The sequence below is a fragment of the Rhinocladiella mackenziei genome, assembly GCF_000835555.1.
Source record: "Rhinocladiella mackenziei CBS 650.93 unplaced genomic scaffold supercont1.3, whole genome shotgun sequence".
NCBI lineage: Eukaryota > Fungi > Ascomycota > Eurotiomycetes > Chaetothyriales > Herpotrichiellaceae > Rhinocladiella > Rhinocladiella mackenziei.
This window is the reverse complement of record NW_013550602.1, coordinates 1,729,792-1,755,945: the sequence shown is the minus strand read 5'-3', so window position 1 is coordinate 1,755,945 and position 26,154 is coordinate 1,729,792. Positions and strand designations below refer to the sequence as shown.

Sequence of the window (26,154 nt, the reverse complement as noted above, 5' to 3'; positions counted from 1 at the left end):
TGACAACCCGATGCAAAGGCATTGCGAACAGAAGGCCGACCCAGTATAGGCTCTTGCCGTACGCATTAGACGATTCAACAATGAAGTTATGCGGGATGGTTATTTTGACTCGACCGCTCCATGAGAAATTGGGCTAAGTCTACTTCCAATTCGTCCATGTCCACCACGCCCGCGGGTAGAGTACATGAACAATGTCGCGATACTGTCGAAGAAGCTGACGGCAATTGACATCTGTGGGGATCAGGCCTCCATAACTCTTCCACTCTTGTGACTGATTTTGACGGCAACCCCCAAGAGATCGACAAGGGGTACGTTGCATTTCCGGTGTCTAACCCAAAGAGGGGGCAAGACGCTTTTGCCGACAATATTCTGAACAACCAGCTCGTAGCTTCCACGTCCTAATGCAATCACCATCGCAAGCACGGAATTGGTCCCTCGACGTATGGACTCTTCTATGAGCCACAGCTGGCCTGGATTCTGCCATGCGCTTGTGTTTGCGTCTCTTACCCTGCTGTCGTCCAAAATGGAGATTCCCACTTGTGATTGTTCTTCTATCGGGACCGAAGTATCACCACCGGCCCGGCCTCTTGATTCATTCTTTAGTTCTCCCAGGAGAGTCTCGACTCGCTCAAGGTTTGACCAGACCTGGTTCCATTCCGTGCCCAATGCCGTCGGTCACGAAAGGAAGGCGTGGGGAAGGATGTTCGACATGGTCTCGCTGCAATGTCCTATTAATAGTGGCAGAGATGTGAATGCTCGCGGTCAATACGCCTTCGGCAAGGAGTTTCGAAATTACGTTTGACTTTACGCTGGCGACCGGGGTGGCAGACATGAACTGTGCGTTTCGCCGTATAATTTCGTCGGTCTCAAATTGAAGGCCGTCCCTCTCGGCGGATGGGATGTGCAACGCATGTCTCCTGAAGGGTTGACGGAACATATTTGGGGGGTTGGCGTCCTTTGACTAGAGGGAGGACTTGCGGGTAGTCCATTCTTGAAACCACCGTGCCTCACCTCAGCTCTGGGTCACTTGAGCTGATTTTTGAACGGCTTCGAGAAACGTAATATTTTGTGTTTTCACTTGGCTATCTGGATTTCCCGGATATGTGGCTCTAGATTCATACTTCTTGATCATCTCCAGGCGCGTCGCGTTCTGCGTTCTCAGTTCTGCCATTCTTGTCCCCCAATCTGCTGTCATTGTCGTCAAAGCTTCATTGTCGAAGAAGAGCGGGCGCTAATGGAGCCATTCGCTGCATTGTCCTGCGCAGGCTACGCACTCTGCACTCCTCTGTCTTTCGGGAGTTATAAAAAAAGGATAAAGAGAGGGGTTCGATTTCAAGTTCTCAACCTTTGTTGTGAGGTTGATGTTGGGGAACTACGGTTGTGCGGACTTCCGTCATGGTAGTTTCCTACTGCTCCGCAGTAGTATATTCAGGGGCCCCATTGGTCAAACTTCACCAAGTACACTGGTCAACTCTTCCAGACAAAGATATTGGACAATTGTACATCTTCTCATGCGCGGGAGCGCATCGAAGAACTGTGACCCAATAGGAAAAGTACGGATGTTTGCCCATATGATTCCTTGTCACGCCACATTTGCTGTCTGCAGTCCCCATTGAGCCAGGAACGACACTGGGGCACACTCCGACTTCCATGGTGATTTAAAGTCAACGACGGGAGGGTACATGATGTCCAATGCCGCCTCGGAGTCAGGCCTTTGTCAGGTAATTGTTTTGACATGGAAATCCGGAATCCCCAGGAAAAGAAAAGATTGGTCTCTTTGCAGGAGATGGTGTTAATATCACCTGTGCACGGCGCTATCCCGGACTTGGTCCCTCGACCTTCCTACGACATCGGACATCCATTGCTCTGCAGATTTCACAGTCCTCAAAATATAAATATATGAACTATTTTCTTCATCCACTCTTCAAGTTTCCAACGCCAAAGCCACACGGGAGTAGATTTATGTCGATTCATAGACTGCCCACCTGTCTTCTCAACACCAGCCTTCGCAACATCTCTAAGCCTCAGCTCGCACAACAAGCAAGAAGATTTCTCTCGACCAAACCAGGTCCCAATATGGCTCTTCTTCCACGCCTGTCCTCCTTCGCTCCCGCGCGAACCGAATTCGGCCCCTTCTTCAACCTGTTCAATGACACCTTCAACGAGCTCCAGAAACTGTCGGACTCGGTCTCACGCACCTTCTCACCACGCTTTGACCTGAAGGAGACCAAGGACAGCTACTTGCTGGATGGCGAGCTGCCGGGGATCGATCAGAAGAACATCGAGATCGAATTCGTCGACGACCAAGTGCTGACCATCAAGGGCCGCACCGAGACGTACAAGGAAGAGGGCCAGCCTCCCAAGGAGGCCACGGCCGGGGGTGCAAAGGCCGCCGAGCCCGAGTCCACCAGCTGGATCTCGGAGCGCAGCGTTGGCGAGTTTGCACGCAGCTTCGCGTTCCCCTGCCCTGTGGACCAGAACAAGGTCAAAGCCAGCTTGAAGAATGGCGTGCTGAATGTTGTGGTGCCAAAGATGGAGAAGGCCAGCACGACCAAGAGAGTCACCATTGAATGAGCCAAGCAAATGGACCAGAACACCGCTGTACACTAGCCTCTCTATATGCAGCAGCCAAAACTTCTCACATGTATTTTGAGTTCTCAAGATTCTGATTGGCGGAAGTCGTTCATCTCTAGTCCCACTTCTTTACATTGTCAATGCATATGATCATTCAATCTCGCACACCTGACCATGAGAGTCAACGTTTCCCATATGTCATACCTCCCGTAGATTACGTGGAGAGATCTCAAGCTTCTGACCTGTCTGAGAATTCCATTTACAGGGACTGTATGGAGGCCCAAGGGTAAACCATCGATCCACAAATGAGGTACAGCGGGCAGGCTGGTCATCAGAGATCCCGCTGGCCGTGGCGCCTCCACTCGCGGAGGTTTCTTTTCGCTTGTTTTCGCTTGTCTGCACCCCATTTGACATTACAAGTTAGTGTACCAAAGCGGGCCGTCTTTTGAAAAACTTTTATCACCATACTTTCTGCGTGTTTCCATATCGAGAAGGTTATTGGGGGGAGGGGAAAGTGGAGTATAATGCTCATGACCAGGAGTAGTAGGACACCTGAGGAGTGTCCGACGAGTAGGAAATGAACGGTTTTCTTTGTTCAGGGGATCAAAAGGTGGTGTCATTATCATGAGATCTTCAACTTTCAAAACCTTGTACGTTGATTGAAAGCATGCCTTTGATGATGGCAAAGCTGCTGGGAATCGCTGACAATGCCGTCTGTAACCGAGCTGCAAGTGACCGAACTGTACAGCACTGGATTAGCCAGGTCAAGAGTATTTCCGCAAAAAGGCCGAGAATCACCGGGTTTTGTTGATCAGGACTATAACGATTCTGCCATGCACTACGTAACTCCTCTTCGAAAGGTCCGTGAACCACCAGCTCTCGGTCACATCCCCGTTGTCGATTCATGCTTGCTGGACACGCTTCGTAAGGCGTATCGTCCCTAGAGTTTTTCTCCAGCATTTGAAAGCGAATCAAAGACTGACTCGTATCATCGGATAATCACTCAACAGACTCCGTGAACGAGTAGTATTTTTCACTCAAAATTCTCATTTCCGGTTTCAATCCAATGCAACTCCTGACACCTGAGTCTTATTCGTGCACGTCAACCGGTCTGCGCGGAAAACCATTCATTCCCAATCGACATTCTCGGTCGGAATATGGAACGTCTTGTCGTGTGACTGCCAACTCTGGCCCCCGCCCGGCTGATGATGTCGGTGCGATGTCGAGAATTTCGGCACGTCATACATGCCCGCAGGATCGACGCCGTGCTTTTGAATGAACTGTTCGATCTTGGCACGTTCGTGCTGGACGTGCGCCACGAGCTTCTGCAAGTCGACAGCGATGTGCGGGTTGCATTTGGCGGCTCCGTGGATCGCGACCTCCGCGACGTGGTATCTGCTGCATTTGTTCTTCAAGACCGTCTCGAAGGGTGTCGTGGCCACGAATTCGTTTTGGAAGCTGGAGATGGAGATCCTTTCAAGCTTGGGCCGCCCAAAGAGGAGACCTTGCAGTTCGTTGGCGTAGCCGTGGTAGTTGAAGTGAATATCCCGGTGCGGCGTAAACAGGGTGTCGAAATCTCGGAGGCTGAGCGCGTGGGGGTGAGAGCCCTCACGGCCGAGGATCATCAGATCCGTCACGTTGATCACACGCACCGAGAGCGACGGGGCCAGTTTGCGCAGATACGCAGAAGCCGCGATGACCTCGAACATGGCGTCTGCTCCGATCCCGACGAGGACGACATCAGGATCGATGCCGTCGTCCGTGCTCGCGAATTTCCAAACACCGCCTCCGGCGCGGCTGTGGATCTCGGCTTCCTCGGGACTGAGCCAGACCGGGCCCGGGTGCGACGACGACACGATCAGATTGATGTAGTTCTTTGACCGAAGACAATGCGCCAGGGTGGAGAGGAACGTGTTGGCATCTGGTGGGAGGTAGACCCTCCCGACCGTCGGTTTCAGATTCAGGACCGACCCAATGAAGCTCGGGTTTTGATGAGACAGGCCATTGGGCTCCGGACGAGTCCAGGTACTGGTCGAGATATAGTTCAGGCTGTTGACGTCGTTGCGCCATGGCGTCTCCAACGCCATCTTGATGAACTTACTGTACTGTGTCATCATGGTCGCTATGATGGGAAAGAAGCTTTCGTCTGCGGCGAAGATACCCGTGCGGCCGGTCATCGTGTAGCCTTGCAGCAAACCTGTAATGGGCCATCGTGAGTGGCGGGCCGATCACGTCGGGAATTATTGTCTGCTCACCTTGACAGGTATGCTCGGATGCAAATTCTATCACCGGTCCCCCCGTCGAAATATTGTCGTGATTCCCTCTAAAGCTGCGATAGGTGCGATCGGAGAGCTTGTCGAACTTGTTACTCACGAGTCCATCGGGCGAGAAGATGCGCAGCGAATTCTCGTTCCGCGTCAGTGTTTCATCGAGGAAGCCAGCTGCTGCTCGGAGGCAGCTCTGATGACTTCCTTTGGCAGCCGCAAAGCGTCTCCATTCGGGCACTTCCAGGTGACGTCTCATGTCCCATGTGATCCGATTTTGCCCCAGAAGAAGCCTCTCGTTGGGTGTGATGATGCGCTCGATCCCTTCGGAGATCCTTCCCCCCGGAAGAATATCGGCTGGTTTGTAGGACTGGAGCCAATCCTGAAGATGCTGTAACTCGGTCTTGTTTATCTTCGCATGTGGTAAGAGGACCTCACGGCCATGGAAAGATCCGGCGAGGTGTTCGCCAGGGCCCAAAAGGGGATAGCCCCAGGATCCTGGGATTCTCAATATGATCATTGGCCATCTTGGTTTGAGAAGGGCAGTCTCCCCAGCTTTGGCCGCGAGCTGGATTTCTTGAATGGTCTCGACCGCCCAGGACAAGGCTGTGTTGAGCTCCCTATCGATATCTTCGATGTCATCGACGATGTATGGCTTGTAGCCGTAACCAGCGAACAGGCAGCAGAGTTCCGCATTGTCCATGGATCCAAAAATCGTCTTCTGGCTACTCTGGAAGCTGCTCAGGTAGAGGATAGGTAATAGTGCCCCGTCCTGTTTTGGATCGATGTATTTGCACATATGCCATGACCTATGGCCGCGTCAGCGTCGTCCGGTCCCGGACGGTATGGGATCGACCCACGTTGCCGTTGAACCAGTTTCTGCCTCACCATCTCCAATCACCGCCACAGTGATCAAGTCGGGCTTGTCCATCACAGTGCCATACGCTACCGAGAGTACCTGGCCCAGCTCGCCTCCTTCGTGAATGCATCCGGGAATTCGGGCATTTATATGGCTAGCGTGTCCCGCGGTCAGCCAGATCAGCCAATTTTACGAAAACAGAGACAGAAAACAAAGATCCTGACCTGGGGAAACCTCCTGGTACGCTGAACCCAGTAATGAGATTGTGCAAGCCGGTCCTATCCCGACTGTATTGTGGATAGAACCGCTCCAGGGACTGTTCCAACCATAAACATGAGAGAACGGCGGGGACGCCATAGTTGGCACCGATCAGACAAATCATTGATTGATTATACTTCTGGATGATGAGATTGATATGGGCGTAAATGAGAGTGATGCCTGGAGAGATTCCCCAGTATCCTGGTCCAGTTATTTTGACCGTTTCTTTGGGGAACATGGTTTGTACTTTCCAATGATGTGCTTGATATCGTCATGACTTAGATCTCGTTCAAGTAAAACGTTGTCTCGCAGAAAGATCATTGCTGGGACGAATGTCAGCGTTGGAGAGCACATGTTCTCAGCCTGGCGACAAACCAGCCGAAATATAGTCAGCAGCTCTTCGAAATTCAACCAGATTCTCAGCAGTTCTGTAGTGCAATGGGTCTGGGTACAAGCTCTTCCCGAGCTTGAGAGCAGCATCCGGCAGCTGAGAGATGGACATACGCCGCTCGCTCTCTGTCTTTTCTGCATTATTTGTATCCATTGTGGAGAATATGATGATCGGGTGGCAATGATAACAGTATTGATATCATGTATGGCTCACGGTAGATGTTCCTGTTTGAAACACCATATCGGACATTGGAGATCTTTAAGTAGTAGAAGAGCAAGCTGCACCAGCCCATGAAGGCACGGGACTGATATATTCCCATTCCATACTTTGCCACTACTGGCTGGTGCCAGAATTCGCTTCAAGAGCAGCTGCTGTGCACAGGTATCACGCGAAGATGGTATGATGAGAGCTGGAGAAAACAAGAAATGATTAGAGGCAGATCACGCCACAATTTCCATTCCCCTTGTCTTGAGATCCCTTTCTTGGCCCATCCGAGGTTTAGCGGGGGAAAGCTTGGACAACATCTCAGGGGCGTTTGAGATACCTACGTATTTGAGCTTCCAAACCCCAGATAATGTTCTTTTTGGGGGGGCCTCCAAGGGTGATAGGTGGATGCGAGTTATATCCAAGTCGCAAGAGCCCATCTATCCTCGTGCTCCGTGATTACAGCAGGCGAGTTACTTGGAACATGGACATTGCAGATTTCGTAACAAAGGGCGAGAGAGGGTTTATGTTTATCTTCGTCTGGATTATTCCACTACCCAGTGACGGACCTCATTATATCATCCATCACGGAGCCTGGAATTTACCACAAATCTGCCTGCATTGAATGGCTCTCTGGAATCTTGGTACATCACCACGGTATTTCTTGACAGAATGGCATTGGTATCAAGTACCCATGTCGAAGAGGGCACGAGGACAGACCGAGTCGATATGCTAGAGCGAAGTATTACTAAGCTAGTAGGTACATTTTTCTCCGCTCCGTTCACAGAGCATCATAGATCAATCACATAATCCAGCTTTGCTGTTCCCTTTAAGGCTTACCTTCATGACAGGCCGCATCGCTAACCCAATCCTGATCTTAGCATCATCAAAGGATTGCTCGACGGTCTTGGCGAATGGTGATGCCTCCGTACGTCCTGCTCCCGTTCAAGGAGTCGCCATATATGCGGGACTAGTCAAAGATTTTCTCCTGGAGCAATATGTAAATGAAAAGTCCTGAGCGAATTTTGTAACCAATCTCACACTTGCTGTCGTCCGAGTAGGCTAAGGATGTTCCTCTAAGCCTGTTCCATGTTCGGGAGGAGTAATAGGTCGTGTGGTAACCATTTCGTTAGGTTGTCAAGGAGTCAAGATGGTCTGGAGTTGTGGGAGAAGGAGGGTGTAAAAATCGCTCAGGGACACACCTGACATCCCGGCTTGGCATGGTGTTGGCAGACTCCCCTGTTTGCGAAACCAGGCGAGATGGGTCGTCATCTTTGATCGCAATGTCGGGAATAGCTCTACGGATACCACGGTTCGTTTCGCGGTGTTGGAGTTCATTGTTAGCGGAGTAGAGGTTGTCAAAATCTCTTGAGTTAGACCACAGCGTCTCTGCCTGGGAATAACTATCTTTGATCTTCCTGGAAACCCCTTGCGAGGGCTTATGCCACATGAGCAGTGCTTTTATTTTTGATTCCGACCATCTTCAAGATCTCAGCCCAGAAACCCTCAGGCTTGTTTGGTAGCGACGCCTCGTAAGTATCAATGATGGGTCGGTCCCAGACCAAATCAGCTTCCTCGGGTCGAACAACCTTTGTTCTCTTAACAACTTTCCAACCGACGTACGTAACAACAGCAACAAAAACCATCGTGTAGTACGAGAAGAAAGTGCCGATGTCCCACCATCCAGGGAGGAATGTGGTGTAACCATAGCCGCCCAGGACGAGAGTCATTCCAACTAATCCAATCCACCCACAGTAGGGTTGGAACCAGCCCAAATAAGGGAGAGTCCTTCGATCGATTCCTTGAACTTTCAAAGCCCGGTAGAAGAAGAGGTAGGTGACGCTCATGATGATGTAGTCAATCAGTTGAGAAGCCTCGGTCAAATTCGCAAACCAGGTAACCACTTGAGCCGAATCGTTCGAGACCTGCAGAAAAGACAGCAGTGGAAAGATCATCGTGACGGCGAAGCAGTATATCGGGATGCCGCTCCTCGTGCACTTCAGCAGAAACTTCGGTGCCTGACCTTCCAGGGCCAACCCGTAGAGCGAACGCATCGAGCAATAGGTATAAGCGTTTCCTGCCGAGAAAATAGATGTAATCAGGAGGGCATTTGTGATATGGGGAAGGACACTGATGCCCATGTTCTTCATCGCAATCACGTATGGGGATGCTGAGGCCGTGCCGGCACCGAGGCCAGCTACCAGGATAGGATCGTTATAGGGAAGGACGATCCCCACGCAGAGTGCTCCTCCGATGAAGAACAGGCCGAATCGCCAGTACATCGTTTTAAATCCATTCTTGAGGTAAGTTCGGGGCCGCTCAGCTTCACCGGCGACCATGGCAAGATACTCAGGGCCGACAATGGTGAAAGCGGCAGACCACAAGGCTCCGAGAAACCCTTCGAAGCGACCGAGCGCCCCCGAGGTGACATATTCTGCGAATGAACCAGGGTTGTTCCAGTATCGAAAGCCATAAGCGTCGTGCTTAGGGTTCCCCCCAACCATTGTCACGAAGGTGAAGGAGAAGACGATGCCGATGAGTAGCAGCTTTCCGATTGAGAGCCAAAACTCTGCCTCGCCGTAGTATTTGACCGCGAAGATATTAATGATCCTGATCTTGTCATCAGTCTTCGGTAACGATTTCAGAAAGAGAACCGACATACGCGTAAAGAACGATGCACGCAGCGCATATCGCCGCGATAGGAATGTCGTCGCTCCAGAACGTCAAGACCAGGTTGAGCGCCGTGATTTCGTAGGGAATGAGAGAAGCCTCATATAGGAAGAAGTTCCAGCCTGCCATAAATCCAAAGGCTTCATCAACCCATTTACCAGCCATGCGAATAAAGGATCCCGAAACCGGCATGTATACTGCCATCTCAGCCATGGAGTTGTTGACTAGACCGAGTAAACAACTGTAGGCGGCATAGGCAATCAACAAGCTGCCAGGACCACCAGTCATCAGGCCCGAGCTGATACTGACGAAGAGAGCGGTGCCAATAGAACCGCCGACAGCGATGAGTTGGATTTGGCGATTTCCCAGATGGCGTTTCAGCTGATCCGCATTGGAGGCAATCTCCCCTTCCTGATAGTCGTCGACTTCGTAGGTAGGAAGCTTTTTCTCGTCCGCTGCCATGGCGGCATCATTGCTGCTGGAGGGTTCCATCTGATTGAATTTCGAGGCTCACACGGCCGACTGAAAACAAGCCAGGGCGAGAACGTAGAGGACGAAATGACAGCAAGAGAGATCCCCACGGGTTAAAATCCATGGCTATAAGATCCGTGTTGACTGCAACATTGAACTTGGCCCGATTCCCAACCCCGCAGCACTTAGTAGCTAGCTGGGTATCAATGTAGACAAGACCATGGACAAGCGTGGCAATGAAAATCCAAATAATACTGTACTTAGACAACAGTACCCGTTGATATCTATGGATGATAAGCTTCCCAGCGACCAAATCCGAGGAGCCGTAGCGGTTGCTTGGAAAGTTCTTGTTTCGTCTCATTTAAGCCCTGCGACACGGAGACCACCGCAATGGCATTCCTTATGAAAGCTTATCGTGGCGATTCGTCGTGGAGTCTAGAAGCCGAACTTTGCAGTCCAAGATAAGCGCTTGTAACATCCATGTTCGCAGTCAGCGTGCTACTTTGCAGCATGTAGTGTGTCGATGGCGAGACTGCACGACCATGCAGCCAGTTCAGATGCTCCAACCTAAGATGGTGAATGTCCACGTTAGAAAGGTCAGCGCAAACCACTGGTGAGCAGGCCCATCTGCTGCCCCATCGGTACTGTGGTATTCTCTAGCTGCGAATCTCAATACCACGTTCTGGTCTCTTCGATTTGTAGGTGTCTATTGTAGAACTCTGTGCTCTCCATAATCGCGCAGGTGTATCTCCCTCTCTATAAGTGTCACAAGAGCCCCCGATCACCACTGGCAAACCCAGAGTCATGAGAATGCCCTCCTCTTTTACCATAGCATGCTTTAAAAAAAATCGGGAAGATAGAAATAACGAAATGTGATTTTGATTCTCCGCTGTTGAAAGTCACGCATAGATATATTTCATATTCGTTTCCGCCTACCTGGGCAAGCTCGCATCGGTTCACATCAGGTAAAATGGAAACACCCCCCCCCCCCCCCCAAATGCGCAAAGGCTGCATCGGCAAGATGATCTGTTTCGGTGAAGATACCGCATACCCGCCTTTTATGTTGGGGAGCCTCCGTTGTTCCAATCATCCGCTGCCTCGATAAGTACCAAACACTGTCGGATTGTCGTACGACGTATCCTCAATTCTAACTTCGATACCCATCAAATTCAAATCTCCGGTTTCCATTCGGAAGGTCATCGTTTTCATTTTCCCTTCCTGGGGCCCCTTTGCATTCTTTTTCGTGGGATCCATGAGAAGAGGATCTGGACGCTCGGCGCTTCATGAGTGATGGACAAACAGAGCCATGAACCGGACACTTGGCTGGTCTCTCTCACCGATATCCGCAATTTTGATTGATAGATTCAGACCTTTGATGCGGATGTCGGTAAGTAATGATCACAAAATCTGCCGACGATAAAGGCTCGTTCACTGGCCTGTCTCAGGAGGGACTTGTTGATGTCACCGTCGCAACTTTCAATAAGATCGTGAACAGTCCTGCGGTTTAAGTGGGCTTGTTTTTCCTCCTCCTCGTGCTCTGTGCAGGGGTCTTGTTCATCTGAGTAGGTGTCACGGGAAGGGCCTCTTCAGTGGATATTCTGACCGATTTTCTGGCCTTCGACTTGGCCTTCTTGGCTCCTCCCAGGCCGACTCCAAGCAGGAAACAGATTCTCGTTAGTGCGCCACAATAAACGAACAGGTAGTTCCCGTATGCCATCGCATTCCAGTTGGCAACATCATAGTACGACTTCAGCCCCAATGGAGAACAACTGTACAAATGTCCGAAATCTGCAATTAGAAGGCCCAGCAACAAGGTTCGCCATACATTTAGATCATTTGTTGCTCTCAGCACGAATGCTTCGTTGATGGCGAATGCGACGTATAGATTGCCCAGCTGTCTCAAGACAACGTTTGTCGCCGTCGGCAGGCCCAAGATACCAGGCGCCGAGGCCGCATGTGTCAATTGTAGATATATGTGTGGCTTTAGCCAGGCATAAAATGCCCCGGCTAACGTTGCGACAGGTTCGATCCAGAGGAAGAACGCGATATAAGGGAGAGGGATGGATGACATAGTTTGGTCTCGTGCGGTTTGTTCGAATGATGGGAACACAGGGCCAGGTCAATTTTCTAGTTTGGTGGGCGAAGCGCACTTAAACGCGTACTCTCTGCTTAGGAGATGAAGGGTGATCAGTTTCTTATCATCAAAAGCCAGGTCAACTTAGGGAGGGTCAGCTTCATGGATTTCACCCGGCTTAGCGCGTACGGTGATGGCTGGGCGAGCTCGACGGCAACGGTGGCTGGTGGCTCGTGATTCTCCGGGGGATCTTGGGAGCCAAGTGCAGCGGCTCTCAGTGGTTCCTCGATTAGCCAGTCAGATGTGCCCAGGTAAATGGAGAGGGACTAGACAGTCACAAACCCTGTGATGGTGGACACCGAAGAAATTGTTGCGTCGAAATGCGAGTGCTGAGGGGAAGCCCTGGGAAACAGAATTCGAAACACCGAATCGGCCCTAAACCAAGACGATTCTGGCTCTGGGACCTTACCCACCGTCGCCGCCCTGGAATATCAGTTCGGGGGAGCAACAAGATTGTTTATTTTGCCTCGATCCAGGCAAAACCGGGGTTGGAGGCTCGAAGCGTGAATTTGTGCAGAGAATGTTCGCAGCCAGCATCGCCCATTCCCTCGCCCAAGATTCCTGGACCAGCGGCACACAATTTTCCAAAACGATCCCGAGCTCTCACACTCTTTTTTCCACCAGTCAACAAAATCACAGGGTCGCCTAGACCTGGTGATTTTCTTCTGCACCTCTCTACTGCCACCGCTCCTTTTTGGGCTTCATGTTCTTTTTGGTCAGCATAGATAATCTCTCTTTCACTCGTTTCGCCACGTTGAGTTCCATTTCCAAGATTTCTCGCTCGTTTCTCGACTGATTCCAAGTTTCCGCCACTTTTTTTTTTTTTTTTTTTTTGGGCGGGGGGGACCGCGACCAGAGCTTTCTCTATTTTGGGAAGCACGACTTGTATCATTGCAGACCCCCGAGACTGCCAATCGACCGCCATAATGTCGAATCTCGAGCCCTTCTCCTCTTCCATAGCCCCTCGACGCAGAACGTCTCTCCTAATTCAAAGCCGACCCAAAACCGCATATGACAACCTGGCGGAACGGGAGGGAGGATTCTCCCGAAGACCGATCTCGCGGATGTCTCTCATGGCGACGAGCGCCCATGATGTACTGGACTGGGCCTCTTTCAATCGAAACCAAGAAGAGGCGGGAGGAGGCAACACCACTCCCGAATTCACCAACCCGTTTTCCAACTCCCCTATGGACCTCCAACCAAGAGATCCCTTGCACCAGCGGCGATATTCAGCTTTCACCCAGTCCTTGAAACACAGCATATCCGAACTCCGTTCTCTCACCCGACGCATGTCGCTGACCGTTAAGGGCAAAAATCCGAGGCAAAAGGAGGAATGGCCAGACCACAAACGATCTCAGTTGTTGTCTTTCAAATCTGGTCAAGAGATGATGGACTTGACTGAGGCTGTATCAATTAGGCCAAAGTCTCGAGGCCGTCTTCTACGAAGCACCAGCACGAGAAGGAGGCCTTCCCTGCCACTCCTCAATTTTCAGAACACCTTTGAGCCGCCCAGAGATATGCCGGAGCCGGTGTCCGCGAGGAGTAGAGGCCACCCAATCTTGTCTGATCTGGTTTATGGCGGAGCCGGTGCGAGGGCTGCCGCAGCTGCTCAAAATGAGCTGGTCCACGCTTCGCGGATGCCCCCTCTGCCGCCATACGAACCGCGAGAAAACGAGGCGGAGAACAAAACTGAACGAGACGCGGAGAGTGGCATTGGCATCGTCCTTGACAACCGAACTCGACGGGGATCTTCCCCGTCCCGTGCACATGTTCTCTGTAGGGATCCTGCGTCGGTTCTTGCCACGGAATTGGTGGAGAGCATCTTGTCATTCCTTGATGTTGAATCCTTGATCCAGGCTGCAGTAGTTTCCCAAAAGTGGCACGATCTGTGTCAGTCTCAAGCTGTTTGGAGAACAATCTTTTATCGAGAATATGGCTCGAAAGTAGGGTCACCCATGGGTGAGTTGCCTCTTAGTGCCGGACTCGGCAAGAATACGCCTGGGCAAGACTTTCGAAAGCTTTTCAAAGTCCGTACTTTGATCGACAGACGCTGGCGTAATGGCGAAGCCGCCGCTATCTACTTGAACGGCCACAAAGACAGTGTCTATTGCGCACAGTTTGACGAACACAAGATCATTACGGGGTCCCGGGATAATACCATCCGCGTGTGGGACGCACATACGTATCAATGCATCCGCAAGCTGGGACCGCCGAACAATCCGAGGGAGAGACAACAGCTTGTATCCGCCGCAGTCGAGCCGCAGGGAGTCCTCCCGTTTTTCAAGGCTGACGTTTCGTCACCTGACCCAAGTTCTCCCGAAATCGCTCTCTGGCACCAAGCCTCCGTTTTGTGTCTACAATACGACGACGACATTCTTGTGACCGGCTCCTCCGATTTCTCCTGCCTCGTCTGGTCCATCAAGGACAATTACAAGCCGCTCTTTCGGCTGATTGGCCATCATGCTGGAGTTCTTGACGTCTGCATCGACAAGCACCGTATTGTGACATGTTCCAAGGACACCACGATCAAGATCTGGGACAGATTGACTGGTCAGCTGATCAAAACTCTGGTCGGGCATCGTGGGCCGGTGAATGCAGTCCAAGTTCGAGGAAATCTTTTGGCGAGCGCTAGCGGCGACGGCATGTCGAAATTGTGGCGTCTTGAAGACGGGGCATGCATCAAGGAATTCCAGTCCAAGGATCGCGGTCTTGCATGTGTCGAATTTTCAGAGAACGGTCGCACCATCTTTGCCGGCGGAAATGATCATGTTATCTACGAATACGACACCATCACAGGCAACAGAATTCGAGAGTTGAAGGGCCACCGAGACCTTGTGCGATCGCTTCATCTCGATTCGGCCAATTCACGCATCATCAGTGGCAGTTACGACCACTCGATCAAGGTATGGGATGCGGGGAAAGGGGAATCGGCCGACGACGGCGGGCTCAAGATCAACTTCCAAGGATGGACATCGAGCTGGATATTGGCGGCCAAAAGTAATTATCGCAAGATTGTATGCACCAGCCAGGATGGACGCGTGGTCATTATCGACTTTGGGTATGGAATTGAGGGTGTGGATTTGGTCGAGGCATAGCTGGCGGAGGCGTTGCATTTGGTGGCCGACCAAACATGATGCGACATGATTTGCATCGGTTTTCGCACGACACGATATTCATGACTCGGAAGACAAAAAGTGAAAATGCTGGTATGCATAATTGCACATTTTTTGTTGGAAGTATGTCGGTGGTGCCTTTTTTTTTTTGGTTGCAAGGTGTTGGTGGATTGGTAGAATTCAGAAGGGATTCCGGAAAAGTTTCACCCAAATTGTGCTACATGGTCAATGGGACTTTTTATCTGTGGTCGCGACCATGTGGTTTTGTTTTGACGCCCGCCAGTCTCGTGCCAGAGGGGGCACGTTATCGGGAGGGGTCACGAAGAAGGCTGCTGCAGGAAGTCGGGGAGCTTTCAGGGGCTCGTTGGGAGCCTGGGGCTAATGCAGGGAGAAAAGGATGTCTCAAGATGTCACAGTAAGTGAGCGGCGGGTACGTTAATTGATTATGTTGAGAAAGGGAGGTAACGGTGAGCACAGAGTAGCTTGCATCTCGGTAGAGGTAGTGATACAATGTGTTCCGCCCATCGGTGGAGTCTGCATTTGATGTGTTTACATGCTGTCTGGTGAAAGGGGGGCTACGTTATGCGTATGGTAACGTAATATACGGATCAAACGGGAAGCCTGAGGAATATTGGCCAGTTCTTCTGCCAGGTGAGATTCGGCATCACGACTAATAGCGTGCGTGGAATGTGCCAAAAGACGTCATTGTGTTTACGTTGAAATGCCGCCCAATCGGCTATGCGCGTTAAGCGAAAGAGTTTCCCGTCATCACTGAATCGGCCATTTGCAACGGTTATGAGTGTTGTTGAGATAGAGCATGGGAGGACGAGTTCTGCGGTATCAGACTGACAGTTACAGATGACCGCTTGACTGCCGCGCTGGAATACATGAACTGTATCAAGGGCTGAGCCAGGTGTCATAGAGCGAGTCAATCGAGATGTCATTGCGACTGACTGCGCATTATTTATTTACCTCTGGTCTTCACGGTATGTGCGTAAAGTGACGTACGTCCTACCCCGTGACTGCAGCGGCAAAGGAACTTACCTATACTAGATGCCAGGTCATGGGAACTTATAGGCACCGATCATTGTTAAATATCTACCCGTGATCCGTGTTCGAGCTACCTTGGACCGGGGGGGAAAATAATAGAATTCAAGTGGTGGCGGGCTTCTTCCCACGCGTTTCGTATCCAAATAATTACGCGAACAAACCCAAATCATGCCAGGCCTACACGTTGGTGGTCTGTGGTCTGTTCTCCACTCTCCTCTTCCTCCCTCTTCGATCGAAATGGAACTCATCTCAAACTAAACTGACTTGCCTTTGCTCAAGCCACTCATTATTCATCCTCTGCCTAACTCCGCTTCCTCTCATTATCTATTGTTACATGCTTTCTCTTCCTCACGCATCCTGTATTTCACCCACATCGCCGTGTGTCCGCGCCCTGTGTCAGGCTGGGATTCCGTTCCACGCTGTGCCCTCGCCATCCACTCTTTATCCAACCCCGATTCCGCAGAGATTCCCACCCCGAAAATCCCTGCGTCGGAAACCAAAACATTGACGTCGCATAATATCCCCAACTAGCGTGCTCGCACACCCTCGACCTCTCCGACCCATCCTGAGATAGATCTGGTCTCCCGCTATCTGCTTCTCTCCCTCGATTGCCGCGCCAGGACAGCAACCTGCACAATCATCACTCAACCCACCCTGCCGGCAGAAACACAGAATGCCTCCATCCAAACGTAAAGCACGACGCAGGCCCGCCGATGTCCTTGAGTCATCTGAACTCGATCTTCCAGATTCTTCTCCGACACGCCCGTCTGCGAAGAAGCGCAGGGTTTGTCGTCTTCTCGAATTTCTCCGTCCCAGCCAGTCCATCGCTAACAATACTCGAAATTTAGGTAAACGGACCTCGCGCCCCTGCAAGAAGGAAATCCCTTTCTCTCGAACCCGAGGAACCCCCTGCGCCAGACAGTGGCGAAGAGAGCGAAGAAATCTCGCAAACCGACCTCATCGACTCGGTCGTATCCTACCTCCAGGTCTCCAAAGACCCCATCGTGGCGAGTGTCGAGTATTCCAACGACAAAGAACAGAATAACAGTCCACAAAAGGTGTCCGCGTATGCGAAGATTGCCGGTCGTGATTGGACTTACTTTGTGCGCGAACAGTCGGTCAACTTTGGAAGACCCCCAGATGACCGCCCGGCCGTGAACGGTGCCTCGAGCCCCATTGCCGACCTCAAAGACATGTTACCAGTCCATATTGACCTAGGACCCAGCAAAATTGTTTCTCGTCATCATGCCTCCATTTACTATGATGCCGATTTCCCGGTTGATGTAGGTGGATGGCATGTCCGAGTCAATGGGAGAAACGGGGTTCGAGTCAACAACAATTTGGTGAAGAAGGGACTGAGGAAACAGATCAGATCAGGCGACATCTTGGAAATCGCCGGCACGCAAATGATGTTTGTCACTCCAGGGGACAAGGCGCAAATCGATCCGTACTTCATCGAACGCGCCAAAGCCCTGGCGGCCGGCGAGGAAATTGCTCCTTCCCTTGCACATCGTGAGCCCGCGAAGCAGGAGATTTCACGTGAGAAGACTCCCACTCTCCCTTCTCTTGCCCCCGCTCCTCCGGATTTCAAACGCGAGGTGACGCCGCCCCCTCAGTTCGACGGTGGAAAAAATCAGCGCGGCGTGTTCGACAGCAAAATGCCCGTATCACCCATGTACGGCCGAGGTATGATGATGGAAAGCACACAGGAGATCGATTACAGCCGGGATAGTGCCAAAGATCTCAAACCGCCTTTCAGTTACGCGACAATGATTGCCCAGGCAATTTTCTCCAGCGAGGAGGAGAAGTTAACTTTGAGTAATATCTATTCTTTCATCGCCGAAAAGTATGCCTTTTACCGCCATTCCAACAGTGGCTGGCAGGTACGAAAGATCCCATTTCCAGTAGAATGTTCCCTTCTAACAGTTCCAGAACTCCATTCGTCACAATTTATCCCTCAACAAGGCATTTCAAAAGGTCCCTCGGCGTACTGACGAACCGGGCAAAGGCATGAAATGGCAGATCGCCCCCGAATTCCGTCAAGAGTATTGGAAGAAGCAAGCACGTCGTGGCGGTGGCTCTGCGCCCTCCTCTCCCGCCTCTGGTAAAGAAGTCAATCCCAATTTCAGAGGTCCCAATGGCCAGAATCTGGGTTACGATACGACGATGGTCAGCCAGTTTTCAGCCAGGGATTTACCCGACCGCCCGGGTCCACCCCCTCCCGGGAAGGTGAATGTTCAGTTTCCTCCATTCCACCCAGGGCAACCCTTCCCGCAAGGTCCCAATCTGGCACCGCCTGTCTCGCAACCACCAGGGGCTATTACACCACAGAGGCCGAGAACGGATACGCAGAATACGCTCCCCGACACAGAGCTCGAAGACTCGCCTCTACCGTACGGTCATGGCCGGCCGACGCCTCGTCTAGACAACGGAGTACCCGTATACACCCTCCCTTCTTCGGTTCCCCCTCCCCATCATTCACCAACTAATCCCACCCTGTCGTCCTCCTACTTGGATACCCCTTTTCATCAATCACAGCATAGCATGATCACGCCGGCGCCGTTGCGACAAAATCCGCGTTTGGCTCCTCCGAGTACTCTCGTAGCCCCAAGCAAGTTCATGCCGGAATCATCACCGGCGGGCCCTGGTCTGTTCTGGAAGGGTCTTATGGGCGCCACTCCAGGTCATCCGCCTCCGGACATGTCTCCAGTGAAGGATGAGGATTCCAGAGCAAATGGTCTTGATCGTCAAGTGATGAGCTCTAGTCCGCCACCTATGGATGGCGGAATGGGCAGTCCGAGTAAGCCTGCGAGAAGCAGTCAGGCGCCATTCAACTCGAGTTCGAGCGCTAAGAAAGAAAATACACCAGGAATATTCGAGCGAGAAAATGGCGTGGCGGTCGTCGAGAACACTAGATTCGGTCGGAGATTGTCTGGCAGTGTCACTAATGCAACAGCTGCAGGAAATACTAACCTCCCAGCGCAGCAGTCCCCAAATTTGGAACAGAGCTATGGAGAAGAAGAAGAAGATGATGATGATCGAGACGGCGGATTCGATCTCGCCAAAGGATTTGCACCGATTGGTAGTGGAAGTTTTCATTCACAGAGAAGCAGTGGTGTTGGTGTCACAAGAGCGGGTTCATGAGCTCCGATCATCACCGACAGGCCCTTCGGTACCCCATGATTTACGAGTTTACTAGGCAGTTCTCCTCGAAGAGAGGAACCAAACAGCATCACGAATGACCCTGTTTACCGGCGAAATAGGATAATGTGCGAATACGAACAACAAGGCTGCATTTGTTGTGGGTGGATATATCATTTTTTCAAAGCTTTGGGCATCAAGAATGGATCCTCTTCTCATCTCCTTTTTCAGGGAGAAGGGGTAGGGTTGTGCACATATGTGTCGGGTCCATTGCATGGTTTCATTTGAAACGTGATTACGACTTTCGAGAATCGAGAGAGCATAATGACGTTCAATTGATTTGATGTTTGAATGATGATATGCTCGGTGAGAGTGCGGATGTTTGCTTGTGAAAAAGCGTCCGAGGCTGATAGTATTTTTGTTGTACCACCAAAATCTTAGCTTTCCATACCTCTTTCCAGCATCAATTCATTCCTTCCAATACTTTTTGGAAAAGCATATTAACGAGTATCATTTGGATTGCAGTCGACTCCAGCCATTCAGGTTCAAATTGTCTTCACTTCTGAGGCTTCGCCCCCCTGGCCCCTAGCATTGTTTGTCTTTCTATTGATCAGCTACTAGTGAGCATCCCACAATTCGTACCTGTTTCACAAGCACTTCAAACCCTCTGCGTTGACTTCTCTGTGAACGCGGCCTAAACTTACAGCATCTCTCCTGAAACTGCGCAATGTTCCGCCGACTACCTCATACTCTTCCACCAGACCCCTCATTTCCTCCAGATCTCGAAACACTGGGCTTCTTCATCAATGAGGATGATCAGATCCGAATGATTAAGAACCCAACTCAGAAGTATCAATACCAGATCAATCGGAATGACAGAGTCAATCAGGTCTACAAAGAGGCAAACAATGGTGAGTGATGAATTTCCATCCTGGTTGACTTACTCGACTCACCAAAAAACTCAACCACAGCTGCCGTTCGCAAGATCATTCGACATCGGCTATTTGAGTTAGCGTTGGAAACTGTGAGAATCCCCTTGGGCGCAAGCGAAGGTGAAAATCACGTTCCAATCCTTGTCTCAAAGGACATCGGAACCAAAGATCGAGTCATCGTCTTCTTCGGAGAACGAGCCTATGAACCTGGACTTTTGTCCTGGCGAGTGATCGGTGAAGAGGGTATCAAAGTTGGGTCACTTCTCGATTTTGTCGGTGCTGCCCTGTTTGGGCCGACTCCCACATCCCAACATGCAGGTCCAGGTATCGTGATCGCAAATCCCTGTCAATTACTATGGTATCGGGGTGGTGCCCGAGCGGTGTCCTCGAATGAATGGCTCAATCTCCCTCGTGAATCAGCGGTCCACGAGGCTTTCCGGGTAGATGAAGTCAAAAACAAAATTCCCGGAAATCGAAACTACGAAGAGCACGTCCACTACATCTTCGACCACGTCCTCCCTATCCTGGTGAAACAGGAAGCCAGACTTGATATCATCGGTCTCGAATTTCCGGGTTCCGCAGTAGTTGAGTATCTGTCTGCTCATTGTAAGAATTCTTGAAATACTGTTCCGGATCGCAATTCTAACTCTTTCTGTAGGGGATCCATGGTCCTCTCGAATCACTGGAATATCTCTCATTGCTCCCCAGCACAAGATACAAGATCTCATTGATGATGGAGCCCCCATCGAGTTCGTCGAATTCATTTCGAAACGATGTCGAGCCTATTTCGTGTCACCTTCACGGTTGGAAAAGCCCATAGAGGGCAGAGAAAGACTTGGATGCAACTGCTACTCCAGCGGAGAAACAATGTATCAGGATAGTGCCATGGTCCGCTGCTGGGGGAGTGTCCTGGACTGGTTCAACATGCTCCATGCAAATCCGGAATACCAGGAGGTTGAATTCTTGAGCATCGAGGATGGCAAAGCGGGGGAGGAAGCAAACTTGGGCTGGTGACCAAATTGCTGATAGAGAACGGTGAAAGTGTGATTGCTGGCCAGGTAACACTCGCGTCTAGTTCCAGTGGAGCAAGAAATATCTTTGCGAGTGTCCGGAGGCCATTGAAAACAGCCTCTAAACGAGCGGCTCATCCACTGAGGATCTGAGGGTTTGATTCCATGATGGCCATTTAAAGACGAGAGAATCTTTGATCACGAGAAAGTCGCAGAGGTGCTAGGAGATCTCACTAATTTGACGGCGCAATGTGCTCCATCCACAAAGTCCTGATACCGACATCAATTACAGCTAATATCACTTGCAGCATACTCCCTCTTCAGTTGTTCTATTAGATTTCCTCTGGAACTTGAAAATGCTGTCATTTTGCTGTAGAATTTTTTTTTTTCTGCCTCCGATCAAGCTTGCGACCCCTTTGTTCTGACTCTCATACCATTCCTCAAATGCACCTTCTCACTCGTCTACCGCCATTTTCAGGTCTCAAACCTGAGTCTTAGCGGACAGGGCGTATCTAGACTCTGCCTAGCATGGTCAAATTTCGTGGCATCGAGATCTGCATCATTTCGCAATTCGATATCTGCAAACTTCCTGAATTCCACTGCACAAACTCCCCGCAACGAAGTGATCATTCATGACAACTTATCACCTCCCTCATGTCCCACCGCGTCTTGCTACGTTCCAATTTACCCAGGCAGCCAGATCTGGTTTGAATATACCGTGGACGGTCCTCATCCACCCGGAGGAGCTTACTTCTTCAAGCTCTTTGTCAACAGCAAAGCAGTGACGGCAGGGAATTGCACAGCAAAGCATGGATTCCATGGTAAGACGATGTACAATCTGGTAAATGAGGGCGCAGATTCTATAACAGGCCAATCCGTGGTTAGAAGACAGGCATTCAAATTTGGAGATGGATTGGGAGAACAAAGGAGGACTGGCTTGGATAATGACTTGATTCAGATCAATGTTCATCGGATCGAACATGGGAATCGAATTCGAGACCTACAGCAAGGCCTTGGGCTTGTCGATATCAACGGTACCAATGCTGATGGATTGCGGTGAGCGATCAACGCCCGCTTCCTACTTCCAGATCTGACCTTTCACAGCTTGACAATCAGTAGCCTTCTCGAGCCAGGCTTGCACGCGAGACGATTCAAGTACCAACTTCTCGATCCTGTTGATCCGCCTTACGCGGCATTTCGATTTTTCTATCGTCCATACAGTGAGTTTGAATTCTCCACAAGAAAGAACAGGAATACTGACCTCTCCAATTAGAATTCCTTGAAGACCAAAGAATCGTGCGCCTACGAGAGCCCATTTCGCCTTGCAGCTCAGTATCTTCGATCGTCTCACAAAGTTCATTCAATGAGTCAACTCATGTTCCGGTAGAAGAAAGACCAGAAGGTATCAAGGAAATAGAGAATCCACTGCCAAACTCTCCCAAGCGAGAGGAAGGATCTCTGTCCCCCGACACAGCTCGAGGCGCGGAGTCTTCAAGAGAAGGGCGGGTGACGAACGCGATCAAGGCATCCGACAGCTTTACGCATATGCCATCAAGTGATTCAGACGACTCTCTTAGTGCTAGGATCAAAGACAGCGTTGAAGACTTGCGATCCGCTGTTCCCCGATCTCCCAAGTCTTCCCATTCCCTGAAAGACTCAACGGAGGGAGGTTGCAAAATTGACATAGAGGACACACTATCGCCAACTCCGTCATCAAAATCTGCTCGCCAACATCTCAAGAAGAAGCTTACTGTCGACACCCATGGGGTCGATTTTGATCTTGGAAGGAAGAAACGGCCATTGAGCTCATTCAACAGCGCAGGAGTATTTAGGAAAGCGATGATACCTCAGACAGCGCCAGCAGCAGTGACTGAATTTGGGCCTACGATGGAGAACAAGGTTGCTTTGCGTACAACGAGTGCGGAGCGTGATTGGAAGAAGCCGACGGGGTTTCTTGGGAGAAGAATTGCAAGCAAAAAGACTGCCTGAGGAGTTTGGTTCCGAGTGTCGTATAAAGAGTACTCATAAATACCATGGGTCTACCTTGCAGATGGTACCTCGCAAGGAGGTCACCAGGATGTTAACTTCGCTGCAGAATGCTGGTGTTGAGATTCGGTCCTCTCACCTGGTGAGGACTTGTCTAGTGGTGGTAATCGAGGATGACAGTGCCTCGACTGAAGGTGACAACCCTGAAATTGTAGCCTCTTGTACATCATCCGCCCGAGGTTCCGCCGGAGTCACGAAGCCCATTTTAGCAGCTTTCCCGAGTGAGGCTCATGTTGCGGCGACCTCATTCTTTTGTCTAGCAAGAGGTGTCTTTCCTTGCGCGCTCCATGTAAATTAATCATGTCCTCTTACCGTCCGCGTGGCGGACCAAGTCTGCAACAGTCGTACCGATCACGTCCTTCTCAACGAGACGATATCTCTGATGACCGCTCTCGATCAAGATCCCCCGACCGAAGACATAGCTCTCCTCATTCCAGAAGAAGTCCTCCGCATGGTAAACCATAGATCTGACTGGGGCGGAACAATCAGGAGTCCATACTGATGTGATTCTCCCAAAGATATCTCCAGGCCTCCTACTGGACCGGCTCAAGGAGAATTTCGTATCCGTGGCCGCAGTGCCAGGAGTCCAGACCGACGGCTTGAACGCAGTTATGACAGACGCGGCTACTATGACAACGAAGAGGATCGTGGTTACTACGACCATGGATCACCGTCTCCTCGTCGAGGCCGCCCGTACTATGACCGAGACAATCCCCATTCCGCTCGAGACCATTACAGTCGAAGTCTGAGCAGAGGACGGACACCGCCGGAAGAAAGATCTTCAAGTCGAGGAAGACCAAGTAAAGAGATTATGATGGAAGGATTGGCAACACACCTAACTGAGAACGATGTTCGATCAATCCTGCCCGAAATTCCTTGACCAAAGCACCCAACATTCGGGTTCTCGGTCTATTTGCTGCTTCTGGATGACATATGGCTAAGATTTGGGAATTGTCGGACAGATCTCTACCGAACTGAAGCAATATTACCATGTCGAGGGCTTAGACGATGTCCGCGTCATTCGTGATCGCCAAACCAGTAAGTCAGGGGAGAAAACATTTGTCGCATATCGCTTCTTACATTCGTCATAGAACAGTCGAGACAGTTTGGCTTCCTCCGTTTCTCGACGCTGGAAGTGGCAGAAGATTTTATGGACCAGAACTATCCCTTTCTCTATCTCTATGGTGATAGCAACAAGTCTAACGGAGATGCTTCAAAAGTTCGAATAGCCTTTGGTCGCGAGCGCAAAGACGTAAGTCGCTCAGATGATGCGGATTGGATTTGCTCAATTGTACGTTGATTATGCCGATGACAAGGGAGCACTGAACTGACGATGCAGTGCCATATCAACAACTTCTCTACCCGAAACAAATGCTTCAGATGTCAGGCATATAAACCAGGTAAGAGTAATGCAGTCACGTGAAGATTCGGGGCTTACACAGGCAGATTCAAGCTTCGATGTCCCGGCGAAAGCGGCAAACGTGGGAGACAACGATGCATCTCCCGATAATGCACCATCACAGTTTCTTCTTCTACGCGGCCTCGAGCCTTCGGTCACGGAAGAGTTGTTGGTCAAGGGCGTCTCCAAACTAAATAAACCCAACTCGTCAACAAGTCAGCGAGATGAGGTACTATCGAAAAAAGGTGCCAAGGTGGCTTCTACTACGGGAGACTCGAACCTGGGTGCTAAAGAGGGGACACTTCGACGAGTCCTCCTGGTTCGCGATCGAAGAAGTAACGAGAGCTGGCGGTATGGTTTCGCCGAGTATGCTTCTATGGAAGATGCCCAGGCTGCTTTGATACGATACAGTTCTTTTGAACGATTCACCATTGCCTCCAAACAGGTCCTTGTCAGCTACATACATGCTGGGGTATTTGTACCTGTTTTGACCCCAACACCCAGCACAGAACGTTTCACGTTCAGCCCGGTGGGCAATCCCGCCATGAAGCTGGCATACTGGGATGAGGCTGCGTATGTCACGGAGCTGGCAGTTAATATGCCAACTCCCGGGTCGCAGGATGCAAAGACCAACTCCGCACTCGCAGATGGAGGTAACAAGTCGGCGAAAGAAGTCGAGAAAAGCAAGAAGCGAAAGGCGCAAGCTGAAGCTGAAACTGCTGGGGTAAAGAAAGCGGCTCCATCGCATCTTCAATTCTGGAGCAACAGACATGCCGAGCTTCATGGTCTCGGACAGAAATCTCGCAATGGCGATGATACCAAATCGACCGATGAGAATGGTGGCCCACCATCCCAGTCCTACGCAGATCCCAACCGAAATTGTTGCTACCTATGCATGCGGCAATTCGAAAACGCCGCAGAAGTCAACAGGCACGAACGCTTGAGCGAACTACATCGCCAAAATCTCCAGGACGAGACAAAAGTCAAGAAAGCCACGGCCAAGCTCGAGAAGCATGGTATTCAGCATCAACCAGCGACAATCCAGTACCGGGACCGTGCGCGCGAAAGACGCAAAATTTACGGTGTCGTGAACAAGAAAGGTGAACAAGTGGGTCCTAGCCCGAAATCTTCAAGAACTACATCAGACAACGAGACTTCAACGCCAGTCCAGTCGAAAGGTGCTTCGCTCTTGAGTAAAATGGGATATACCACTGGCCAAGGGTTAGGCGCCTCAGGTGAGGGCATGACGGCACCAATTAGCCAGAACATTTACGTTGCAGGGGTCGGTCTGGGTGCACAGGGTGGGAAAGTCGGTGATGCACTGGAGGAGGCAGAGAGAAATACCAGAGGGGATTACGATGCTTTCGCAGAGAAAACTAGGGAAGGGGCCAGGGAGAGGTATGCTAGGTTGGGCCAGGGGTAGTTGACGAGGAGCTGTATATGCATGGTCGCATTGGAAACCATTTCTGCACAATGCATTTATTTGGGTCCCACAGCCAAAAAAAGAAAAAAAAATTGGAGACCACCGGGAAAGAAATGAATGCCTTGAATGATCATTCTCTCCATGTTGTGCCTTCCTCTCGGTATCGGGTTTATCGTCTTGTCTCATCCATCGGTATTCTTCCTACCAGTCCGTAG

At 50.8% G+C, this 26,154-nt stretch overlaps 9 protein-coding genes across 9 annotated transcripts; 6 read left to right on the top strand and 3 right to left on the bottom strand.

The window, feature by feature from the left end:
• Nucleotides 1-2,076: 2,076 nt before the first annotated feature.
• Z518_04156 (uncharacterized protein) lies at nt 2,077-2,574 on the top strand (the record flags this gene model as incomplete). Its single annotated transcript, XM_013417864.1, has 1 exon — nt 2,077-2,574. The coding sequence occupies one exon, from the start codon at nt 2,077-2,079 to the stop codon at nt 2,572-2,574; it is 498 nt and encodes a 165-aa protein (XP_013273318.1).
• A 1,127-nt stretch (nt 2,575-3,701) lies between these two features.
• Z518_04155 (uncharacterized protein) lies at nt 3,702-6,499 on the bottom strand (the record flags this gene model as incomplete). The annotated part of the gene is made up of 6 exons (XM_013417863.1): nt 3,702-4,771; nt 4,830-5,647; nt 5,699-5,851; nt 5,922-6,135; nt 6,192-6,278; nt 6,331-6,499. 6 exons carry the CDS (start codon nt 6,497-6,499, stop codon nt 3,702-3,704), a joined length of 2,511 nt encoding a protein of 836 aa, XP_013273317.1.
• A 1,490-nt stretch (nt 6,500-7,989) lies between these two features.
• Nucleotides 7,990-9,682, bottom strand: Z518_04154 (uncharacterized protein; the record flags this gene model as incomplete). The annotated part of the gene is made up of 2 exons (XM_013417862.1): nt 7,990-9,160; nt 9,213-9,682. The coding sequence occupies 2 exons, from the start codon at nt 9,680-9,682 to the stop codon at nt 7,990-7,992; spliced, it is 1,641 nt and encodes a 546-aa protein (XP_013273316.1).
• Nucleotides 9,683-11,195: 1,513 nt separating this feature from the next.
• Nucleotides 11,196-11,762, bottom strand: Z518_04153 (uncharacterized protein; the record flags this gene model as incomplete). The annotated part of the gene is made up of 1 exon (XM_013417861.1): nt 11,196-11,762. The coding sequence occupies one exon, from the start codon at nt 11,760-11,762 to the stop codon at nt 11,196-11,198; it is 567 nt and encodes a 188-aa protein (XP_013273315.1).
• Nucleotides 11,763-12,751: 989 nt separating this feature from the next.
• On the top strand, nt 12,752-14,920 carry Z518_04152 (uncharacterized protein; the record flags this gene model as incomplete). The annotated part of the gene is made up of 1 exon (XM_013417860.1): nt 12,752-14,920. One exon carries the CDS (start codon nt 12,752-12,754, stop codon nt 14,918-14,920), a length of 2,169 nt encoding a protein of 722 aa, XP_013273314.1.
• A 1,741-nt stretch (nt 14,921-16,661) lies between these two features.
• Z518_04151 (uncharacterized protein) lies at nt 16,662-19,132 on the top strand (the record flags this gene model as incomplete). The annotated part of the gene is made up of 3 exons (XM_013417859.1): nt 16,662-16,772; nt 16,837-17,871; nt 17,921-19,132. The coding sequence occupies 3 exons, from the start codon at nt 16,662-16,664 to the stop codon at nt 19,130-19,132; spliced, it is 2,358 nt and encodes a 785-aa protein (XP_013273313.1).
• A 724-nt stretch (nt 19,133-19,856) lies between these two features.
• Nucleotides 19,857-21,075, top strand: Z518_04150 (uncharacterized protein; the record flags this gene model as incomplete). The annotated part of the gene is made up of 3 exons (XM_013417858.1): nt 19,857-20,040; nt 20,101-20,667; nt 20,720-21,075. 3 exons carry the CDS (start codon nt 19,857-19,859, stop codon nt 21,073-21,075), a joined length of 1,107 nt encoding a protein of 368 aa, XP_013273312.1.
• Nucleotides 21,076-21,900: 825 nt separating this feature from the next.
• Z518_04149 (uncharacterized protein) lies at nt 21,901-23,060 on the top strand (the record flags this gene model as incomplete). Its single annotated transcript, XM_013417857.1, has 3 exons — nt 21,901-22,127; nt 22,176-22,291; nt 22,345-23,060. The coding sequence occupies 3 exons, from the start codon at nt 21,901-21,903 to the stop codon at nt 23,058-23,060; spliced, it is 1,059 nt and encodes a 352-aa protein (XP_013273311.1).
• A 357-nt stretch (nt 23,061-23,417) lies between these two features.
• Nucleotides 23,418-25,939, top strand: Z518_04148 (uncharacterized protein; the record flags this gene model as incomplete). The annotated part of the gene is made up of 6 exons (XM_013417856.1): nt 23,418-23,571; nt 23,636-23,967; nt 24,080-24,155; nt 24,209-24,408; nt 24,457-24,517; nt 24,564-25,939. The coding sequence occupies 6 exons, from the start codon at nt 23,418-23,420 to the stop codon at nt 25,937-25,939; spliced, it is 2,199 nt and encodes a 732-aa protein (XP_013273310.1).
• Nucleotides 25,940-26,154: the final 215 nt, after the last annotated feature.